Source organism: Mobula birostris, chromosome 14 (assembly GCF_030028105.1).
Source record: "Mobula birostris isolate sMobBir1 chromosome 14, sMobBir1.hap1, whole genome shotgun sequence".
Classification (NCBI taxonomy): domain Eukaryota; kingdom Metazoa; phylum Chordata; class Chondrichthyes; order Myliobatiformes; family Myliobatidae; genus Mobula; species Mobula birostris.
This window is the reverse complement of record NC_092383.1, coordinates 18,730,707-18,741,462: the sequence shown is the minus strand read 5'-3', so window position 1 is coordinate 18,741,462 and position 10,756 is coordinate 18,730,707. Positions and strand designations below refer to the sequence as shown.

At 40.6% G+C, this 10,756-nt stretch overlaps 1 protein-coding gene across 6 annotated transcripts in view; it reads right to left on the bottom strand.

The window, feature by feature from the left end:
- Positions 1–288: 288 nt before the first annotated feature.
- Positions 289–10,756, bottom strand: part of LOC140209747 (organic solute transporter subunit beta) — a 40,481-nt gene continuing 30,013 nt past the window's right edge. For all 6 annotated transcript variants that reach the window (XM_072278168.1, XM_072278167.1, XM_072278166.1 and 3 more), the window contains 2 exons: positions 9,752–9,842; positions 289–4,859 (listed from right to left, as the gene is read on the bottom strand). In XM_072278168.1, the coding sequence (XP_072134269.1) occupies positions 4,586–4,859; positions 9,752–9,842 (365 nt within the window). In that variant the 3' untranslated portion in view covers positions 289–4,585. The remainder of the gene's footprint in view (positions 4,860–9,751; positions 9,843–10,756) is intronic.

Genomic DNA, 10,756 nt, shown 5'->3' with positions numbered 1-10,756 from the left:
GCTTCATTTTGGTCCAAATTCCAGATCTGCAGTCTTCTGTGTCTCTACTATTTACCTGCCTTGCGACATTACACTAATATACATTGTCCCATATAAAGCTCTTATGGCTATTCCTATATCGACCTACTTGCAGGTGGTTATGAGAACGTAGTTCCCCTTAACTTTGGTCCCTTGATGTCACCATGATTGTCAGTGACAGCACCAAAAGGAAGAACTTTCCTGCAAAAGTGATCCACTAGGTGTCACATATCTAATTGGAGTGCAAGTAATTAAAAAAGGAAACTGCACAATATTTTTACTTCAACAAGGACTGTTGATAAAACTTTATTTAAATGAAAGCTGATACTTTACACTACAAATGTAGAAATATGCTAGAAATTTATAAATACAAATAGCATGGCAAGATTGTGTGGCCCATTTTAAAATTGTTTGGATAAAGTATAACACAAAGAATTTAGTCAATTACCCTCCATCTTTTAAGGAGTTTGCTATTTTATATCAATTTCAGAAAGAGACATCTTATTTCCATGAGGATTTCTGTGAGATGTGAGACCTGTCTGAAGGGCAAACTACAACTTACTGATTTAAGCCAAGGTGTTGGCAACACAGCTAATACTGAAATAGTTTGGCTTGAAAGGTCCGAGGCTTGGTCCCCAAATTGGTTGAAGAATCAATTGCCACGGATGTGAATGACGCTTCTTTGGAACATTCCCATAAAACGTTTCACTTGACTGAAACAGGATACAGGCAAAAATTAAAAGTAACAGATGGTTTAAGTGAAGGAATTGACTTAAATTCCAAAAATAATTGAAGATATTTATTACAAGTTATAAAAGCCATTTATTTTAACAATCAAATAAAAAAAGCATTTTTAAACTATCCAGAGTCCACAGTTCTACATTTGAGTTCTGGAGGGAAAAAGAATATTTTGAGTTAAAACATCTTTCAGGCTTTCTTTTTTCATAGCTATGTATGTTGAATAATGTTCTAAGATTAAAATTGTTTAACTCTGCATGCATATTTGCATTAGGGAACAATGCACTGATAAGGTACTGTATAATGGGTTGGCTATGCCAGGCTCAGGTAGACAGCCACTTCAGTCAGTTCATCGTCAATGTTCATACCAGGACTTGCTGGAAATGAGAACCATTAACACCTCAGTGAAGTAGTGAGGCATTTTAATGGATGACATGATCATGCTATCTCCTTTTAAACCAATGAGGCTTAAAAAAGAAACTCTGACCATCGATAAACTAGAAGGTCTGGGATGGCTTGTTTCCGTGCCATAATAAATCTGAATCCAATCGGTTAATGGAGAAGTAGGGGGAGGAACATAAATCTTAGGATAATAGAGTGAGAGAAAGAAAAGACATGCATTTAAAAGGAACTTCATGCTGATGGTGTAAAGTGGTTTCCAAGGTAAGAAATGCATTAAATGTTGCAAGGAGACCCTAAGACATAGGAGCAGAACTAGGCTATTCAATCCAACAAGTCTGCTCTGTCATTTTGTCCTGGCTGATTTATTATCCCTCTCTACCCCAATCTCCTGCCTTCTCCTCATAAGCTTTGATGCCCTTATTAATCCTGAACTTATCAACCTCTGCTCTAATTATGCCCAGTGGCTTGGTCTCCACATCCATCTGTGGCAATAGGTTTCACAGATTCATCACCTCTAGCTAAAGAAATTCCTCCTCATATTCCATTCTAAGACTGTGCCCCCTGGTCCTAGACTTCCCCCACTGTAGGAAATATCCTATCCATGTCCACCCTATCTAGCTCTTTCAATATTTAATAGGTTTCAGCAGATTCCCCCTCATTCTCCTAAACTCCAGCAAGGACAGGCCCAAAGCACTCAAACGCTCCTCATACATTGACCCTTTCATTCATTAGGGAAACAAAACAGCTAATTAGTGCTCAGCAAGCTCCCACAAACAACAAGTGATCTTAACCAGTAATTCCGTTTTAGTTATGTCGCGAGAGATGCACTTATATGCAACACAACAATTCCTCTACTCCTTAATTATCACAAGACCTTTCATATATACCTGAGAGAGTTCAGAGGATCCTGGTTTAATAACTTAACCAAAAGATGGCACTATTGACAATGAAACACTTCCTCAGTCTGGAGCATGTCTAAATTTTTGTGCTCAAGCATCTTGATGGAGTCTTAAGCATTCTGACTTGAAGGCACAGACTGTGGTTTTTTTCCCTGCGTTGGGGAATCAAGAAGTAAAGCACACAGGCTTAAGGTGAAAGGGAGAGAGATTTCATAGGAAACAGGGGGACAAATCTTTCACCCAGAGGGTGGTCGGTATACGCAATGAGCTGCCAGAGGAAGTGGTTGAGGCAAGTTTAATAATAGCATTTAAAAAGCACTTGAGCAGGTACATAGACAGGAAGGGTATAGAGCAGAGGTTTCCCAACCTTCTTCATGCCATAGACCAATACTTTAAGCAAGGGGTCTATGGACCCCAGGTTGGGAACTCATGGTTTAGAGGGATATGGGCCAACTGGGAAAAGAGTCTTCCCAACAAACTACTTGTTTTGTTGCTGTTGTTGCCAGTGTATCCTGTGAACACGGTGGGTATGTTACTGTATGTTGGCACCGTAATGTGCGGCAAAACTTGAGCTCTGTCCCCAGCATACCCTTAGATCCTGTTGGTTGTTCACTGTACTTCAGTCTAAGTTTCCATGTACGAGTGGTAAATAAACAAATCTGAATTTGAACATCACTAGCTTATCTGGGAATCGTGGTCAGTATGGACCAGTCATACTGAAGGGCTTCTTCCATGCCAAATGACACCATGATTCTAATTGAAAAAAAGGCAGAATGGGTAATTAATTACAAGAATTAATTACTTGTCACTTTTAAAATTTCTAAGTTGACCGTGTATTGAAAATGAGATCAGGCAATTTAAATTACTGCCATCTGCAGCCAGATAAATACAGTGGCAGTTATCACATTGCTAAAAGGTACTTGAATCCTTAATCACCAGACTTAGCATTCTGCTGCAAGTTCTACCAACAACTGATGTGCAAACTCATTGTGTTCTTCAAAGCAGTGAAGAATCTATGAGTGTGAGGTGGCACCTGCACGAAATGAATAGCAGATCACTGTCCATCCCCTCCAGTCATTGAATATGAATGTTCATTGGCATAATGGCTGCGTGTGCTCACAGTCACATTGCTATTTTTCCAAATAGATTGGAGAGAAGTACCAGCACTGGTCACATAGTGAGGTCTGCTTGTTAACATAGACCAGGTATAGAGCAACCATGCACAAACAGCCCACAAACCAACTGTGACGGCGTTTTTCTCGAGTTTTGCTTGCAGTGGCAAGTTTCACACGCTTACCACTCATCAAGAATTTTCCCTGGGAATGCATTACTGATTTTATTTTGACCTTCCCCACAAGTAGAGACGTCTTCTCTTCATCTATGCTTTATAACTTTGACGCGCGGATGATGTAATACACGATTGGGTGCGTTGGTCAGGGTATGCCAGTCACATGGTCAACACCCAACTCCCAAAATAGGCATGTTGGTCCCATGTCAGTCATGGGAAGGGCTTGACAGGGGATAGAGGAAATGGTTGAGGGACATATGAAAAGCAAATCCAATTTTGTCACTCCTATGAGTGGAGAGGGAGCAATTGGGGTGGTTTCAGGAATATGCGGAGACTTTGTGAAGGGGGAAGGAGGAGTGAAACTTCACATTCCACCCATCTGCCCAGTTGTCCACGATTTGCCTCATCTGCAGAAGGGTATATGATTCCCTCATTATGGTGGATAACGAGACCTGAATCCACAACACCAGATTGCAAGTCAGTCATCCTCAAACGTTAAAGCGTATTTAAGAAGAAATTTAACATATTTTCTCTTCTTTCAGACTCTGTTATTAAAAGGTTTAACTTCAGTACATTCCTTGGCTTTTGTAGCCTTGTTAATACATGGGCTCGGTTTGGGTACATGCATTCCTTTGCAACACACACAAAATGCTGGAGGAACTCAGCAGCATGCATTCCTTCCCTCTAGGAGCCAGTTTAGGCACTTACTTTCCAAACAGCGCACCCAATGTATAATCTTCCTATTGAAAGCAATCCCTCACACTCAGCAAATTAAACATTACTTTCCAATTCACAGTTAATAATGCAAAACCAAAATCCAAATAGGAAATGAAACAGAAACTACTCAGCAGGTCAGGCAGCATCTACGCAGAGGAAACCATGATTAGTGCTTCAGATCAATGATATTTCAGTAGTGGCTGATTGGCTGAGGAATTCTAATATTTTCTTTTTTATTTTGGATTTATCAACGCACTTAGCCACAGTTTTCCTTGGAATTAATTATCTTGGTGTTTCTGCAAACTTGTACATTTAATCTCAAAGTCCTGAGTAAAATTGTGAATGATAGTATTCCCAGCAATAACCCAAGTGATATATTACTTAATACTCAAAAGCATTCATCACTTTTCCCTATTTTATAGCCAGCTTGCTAACCCATTTTCCTTTCATTTATTAGAAATACTTTAAGATAAAAGTCAATAATTCTTGTAATAAAATTATTTAAGTGAAACATTGAAGGATACTACACATCATCTTCCTTTCCATCCAAGAAAAGGGAAGTTATATTTCCATCCTTCCATTCAACCAAGATCTGTCCAGGTTTTGGTGACATCTTTGGAGATGGAGTCTGTGCCACTGCGTTCAAGGAAACAAAGGCCTGCTTGGTCTGTAACATCTGGTCTGTCTCAGTGATATTATCAACTTCAACTCCGTACTGGGTCATTGCCTTCTGGATCGAGTCTGTGTCCATTTCGTTCTTGTCCTGTGCTTCATTCAGTTCCTTAAACTTACGCCGTCTACAGTAGGAAAATGATGAGAGACTGGTGAATTATGGTCCAAGCACATAACAGAGAAATGAGGAAGTCTCCTGTTCCCAGGTCCAAAATGAATGATTTTCCATTTTCTCCCCACTGTCTAATGAATGAGATTCCTCTTTAGGTTCCTCTTAGAGAAAGCTTCTTAGAATCAACTGACCAAATTGCTACAAGTGTTAAAGGAAACTACGGCTCCTCAGCCTCGTCAGAGGGAGGTTGAAAGTGGGACTTGTACAGATAGAAAAGATAGTTGTATTTTATAAATACTTTTGAGCCAGTCAGCGGCTTCATGGTATAGACCTAGCTGAACTGGTGAAAGGGAAGATTAGGCTAAATGTCAGGAAGCACTAATTCATGAAAAGGATGACAATTCTTCAGATGCTTTTCATGAGAAAGTGAAATTGCCAAGGCTGCAGCTGCAGGCTGATCTCTACTTCCACTCAATGAGAAAATGTCTTCCCTTTAGACTCATTCCAGAGTTCCCCAGAGGATATGATGGAAAGGGGAAACTTTCTTGAATTCTGAGTGGGTGAGTTACCATGGTCTAAGTACCCACCCCTTTTTAAAACCTGTCTGTCAGAATCACTCACTAGAAGATAACCTAATGTCTTCATATTATCATTGTGTTATAATTGAATCCCAAGTTCACTAAAGGTATTTTAACCCAAAATACTTCAATCCACCCAACCTTAATTATTTTAAAAACATGTTTTTTTTATACTACCCTTATTTTTGCAATGAAAGTCAATTTGTAGATCTTGTACTTCGAACTAATTTCTGCCTCTTTGTGATTTCATTTTATGTTGCCCTGCTCCATATAACTGTTTGCTTTACCCCAAATGATCTATACAATAATTTAGTAATGTCTCACTGTGCTTCATAGAAAAATGGTGAGTGGCCAAAGAGATATTTTGAGAAGAATATTTTAAGGAGCATCTTCAAAGGAAATTGTAGACACCAAGTCAGGAATGAACTCAGAACTCTGTGTTCCTGAGTCAGTGGCTCTACTGGCTATGTCACCGCACTGCCTCCTGTTGAGTACCAGCCTGGTTCAGTCTTGGTCCTGTTGAAGGATCTCAATAGATGCAGCCCAACCTCCAGATTCTAGCAGACTGCAGCGTCAGCCTTAGTTATTGATTGGGGGGAGATGGTCCAATTCTTCCTCTTGTTCTGTTTCCCATTACTGGAGGACACCAGAACATCAGGCAATGCGTCAGGAACTGAGCAGAATTTCAGCCAGTATCTGATACTGCTAAGCAACATTGCTAAGGCATGGCTTCCTTATTAAAGAAATACCTTTCCACTTAGTGAACAGATCCTAAAATAGCCTTAACTTACAAATTACTCACAGCTGCCTTCTCTTCACACCTCTGACAGCCATTGTAGCTTTTACCATTTTGACTTGATGTGTTTACTAATTTTGCCCTTTCCCCAAATCCTTAAGGTATCTATTAAAACAGTTATTACATCTGTTTATACAGCTTTAATATCTTTTTGTATATATATGGTAGGTTCTGATATCAACATTTTAAACTAATGGTGAGGTGGGAGAGAATTAGAATCAAGTTTATTATCATGAATTTATTATTTCATGACATTTGTTGCATTGTGGCAGCATTACAGTCATCGTTAGGTTGCATCTGGAATTTCCAGTTGGCGAACGATTCCCCCCACGCCGCTCTGACATATTGGGAAATCATGTTCGTGGCAGGTTACGGCAGTGGTCTGCTTTTGCCTTCTGCATTACAGTGCAATACATAAAATACACTAGAAGTTACAGTGAGAAACATGAAAAAATAAGTGCATATTTAATGAATGAAATAAATTGGGAAGTTTACTGGTGAACTTGATCAATGCAAAGTTGTGACACTTCTCTAGTCTAAAAGAGGATTCTTTATGTATGACAGATTTAACTGTGATTTGTTGCAGAGGGAAGACACATGAGGAACTTCACAAGATCACAAGACAAAGGAGCAGAAGTAGGCCATTCGGCCCATTGAGTCTGCTCTGCCACTCCACCATGAGCTAAACTATTCTCCCATCTAGTTCCAATTTCCAGCTTTTTCCCCATATCCCTTGATACCCTGACTAATTAGATACCTGTCAACCTCCTCCTTAAACACCCTCAATGATTGGGCCTCCACAGCTGTATGTGGCAACGAATTCCATAAATTCACGACCCTCTGGCTAAAAAAATTTATCCTCATCTCTGTTTAAGTGGGTACCCTCTAATTCTAAGACTGTGGCCTCTTGTCCTGGACTCACCCACTAAGGGAAACAGCCTTTCCACATCTACTCTGTCCAACCCTTTCAACATTCAAAATGTTTCTGAGATCCCCTCTCATTCTTCTGTACTTTAATGAATACAGTCCAAGAGCTGACAAATGCTCCTCCTATGCTAGCCCCTGCATTCCAGGAATCATCCTCGTAAATCTTCTCTCAACTCTCTCCAACATCAGAACATCCCTTCTAAGATAGGGGGCCCAAAACTGCACACAGTATTCCAAATGAGTTCTCACCAGTGCCCCATAGAGCCTCATCAACACCTCCTTACTTTTATACACTATTCTTCTTGAAATGAATGCCAACATAGCATTCGCTTTCCTTACCGCCGATCCAACTTGGTGGTTAACCTTTAGGGTATCCTGCACGAGGACCCCCAAGTCCCTTTGCACTTCCGATTTTTGAATTTTCTCCCTATCTAAATAATAATCTGCCCGATTATTTCTTCTTCCAAAATGTATAATGGTACATTTCTCAACATTGTATCTCATCTGCCACTTCTTTGCCCACTCTCCTAAACTGACCAAGTCTCTCTGCAACCTTTCCATTTCTTCAACACTTCCTGCTCCTCCACCTATCTTGGTGTCATCCACAAACTTAGCCACAAAACCATTTAATCCATAATCTAAATCATTGATATACATTGTAAAAAGAAGTGGCCCCAACACCGACCCCTGCAGAACACCACTAGTAACCGGCAACCAATCAGAATAGGATCCCTTTACTTTCTGCCTATCAGCCAATGCTCCATCCATTCCAATATCTTTCCTGTAATTCCATGGGCTCTCATCTTATTAAGCAACTTCTTATGCGGCACCTTATCGAAGGCCTTTTGAAAATCCAAATACACAATATCCATAGCCTCTCCCTCATCAATTTTATTTGAGATTACCTCAAAAAATTCCAATAGGTTGGTGTGGTAGGATCTTCCCTTCATGAAACCATGCTGGCTTGGCCTATCTTGTCATGCACCTTGAGGTATTTCATTACCTTGTCCTTGAGGATCAACTCCAATAACTTTCCAACTACCGATGTCAGACTAATAGGTCTGTAATTTTCTTTTTGCTGCCTCTCTCCTTTCTTAAACAGCACAACTACATTTGTGACCTTCCAGTCCTCCGGAACCATGCCAGAGTCTATTGATTCCTGGAAGATCATTTCCAATGCCTCCACAATCTCCAAAGCCACCTCCTTCAGAACCGGATGCACCCATGATTCGGGGAGACTTATCTATTCTTAGTCCATTTAGCTTCCCAAGCACTTTCTCTCTAGTAATCTTGACTGAACCTAATTCTATTCCCAGAGACCTCTGGCCATCAGGTATGTTGCTAATCTCTTCCACTGTGAAGACTGATGTTAAATACTCATTTAGTTCCTCTGCCATCTCTTTGTTACCCATTACAATTTCTCCAGCACCATTTTCAATCGGTCCTATATCTATCCATGTCACTCTTTTACTCTTCACATATTTAAAAAAACTCTTAGTATCCTTTTTATGTTAAATGCCAACTTCCTTTCATAATTCATCTTTTCTTTCCTAATGACTTTCTTAGTTTCCTTCTGTAAGTTTTTAAAAAGTCATCCAGTCCTCAGTTTTCCCACTAATTTTTGCTTCCTTGTACGCCGTCTCTTTTGCTTTTATTTTAGCCTTAACCTCTCTTGTTAGCCACATTTGTGTGATTTTTCCATTCATGATTTTCTTTTTTCTTGGAATATATTTTTCCTGCGCTTTCCTTATTTCTTGTAGGAATTTCATTCAATTCTGCTCTACTGTCCCTCCATCTAGCTTACTTTTCCAATCTACTTGGGCCAGTTCCTCTCTCATACCACTGTAATTTCTTTTGTTCCACTGAAATATTGATACACCTGATACCAGCTTCTCCTGTTCAAATATGAAACCGAACTCAATCATATTGTGATCACTACTTCCAAGGGGTTCCATTACCTCCAGCTCTCCAATCGCCTCAGGTTCATTACACAGCACCCAATCCAAAACAGCCGGTCCCCTGGTGGGTTTATGGACAAGCTGCTCCAAAAAGCCATCCTGTAGGCATTCTACAAACTCCCTCTCCTGAGATCCAGTACCTTGCTGACTTTCCCCAATCCACTCTCATATTAAAATCCCCCATGATTATCTTGACATTTTCCTTCTGACATGTTTTTTCGATTTCCAGCTGTAACTTGCAGTCCACATCCCGGCTGCTGTTTGGAGGCCTGTATATAACTGCTATTAGTGTCTTTTTACCCTTGCCATTTCTTAACTCGACCCATAAGGATTCTACTTCTTCTGATCCTATGTCCCTGCTTTCTAGTGATTTGATATCGTTGCTTACCATCAGGGCACGCCACCCCTTTTACCTACCTTCCTATCCTTCCCATACACTGTGTATCCTTGGACATTCCGCTCCCAATCACATCCATCATTTAGTCATGACTCGGTGATGGCCACAATGTCATATCTTTTAACCTGTAGCTGTGCAACAAGCTCATCCACTTTATTTCTAATGCTGCATGCATTTAAGTACAGTGCATTTACAGTACATTTTGCCAACTATCAGAACAGACAAAGAAAGCAGTGAGATCAGACTTACTTGTTAGCCCTGCAGCTTAACACCAAGATGAGGAATGCCAGAAACAGTGTGACAAATGCAAGTGCCAATATCGCATAGTTCCAGTTAGTGGCTGTAAGGAATAAAAGGAACGTCAATCCGTGTAAACAAATATAACTGTGAACTAGAATCATTAGTTGTTGGTCGTGGTGCTGATCAGCACATCTATCAGCCACGAACTCATCTTCTCTCTCATGAACCTGCCATCATTTGTAAAATTATCAAGCTGGATTCCTACACAATGGATTTGCTGAGACCCATGCATCTTATATTACTAATGATATAATAAAGTAAAGGCATCTGTTAGTCTTGCAAGACCATGGATCTGCGCCTGGAAAGTCTTCACTCTCCAGGGCGCAGACCTGGGCAAGGTTGTATGGAAGACCAGCAGTTGCCCATGCTGCAAGTCTCCCCTCTCCACGACACCAATGTTGTCCAAGGGAAAGGCATTAGGACCAATGCAGCTTGGCACCAGTGTTGTCGCAGAGCAATGTGTGATTAAGTGCCTTGCTCAAGGACGCAACACGTTCCCTCGGCTGGGGCTCAAACTCAAGACCTTCAGGTCGCTAGTCCAATGCCTTAACCACTTGGCCGCGTGCCCACGCACTAATGATCTATACAACAGTATTTGAAATCAAACAGGTAAAGAGCTGAATCTATCTGACTGATAGCTTGTGGTGCCTTAGTGAACATGCTTAGCCAACTGTGAAGACCCAGTACAATCTAGAGATCAGAAGCTCACACATCTGACATTTGTGCTGTCACTCACCATTGAATCCAACACTGAAGCACCATTGAGCTGGGAAAAAAAGGGTCTGGATGCACTTCGCATCTGGCCCCTCTGATGCATGTCAAGGAGGACGGGCATACAAATGTAGATCCCATTTACTTGAGAGGGATCCTTTGGAAAAAGTAGATGTCAATTGCCAACTTCCTTTCATAATTCATCTTTTCTTTCCTAATGACTTCCTTAGTTTCCTTCTGTAA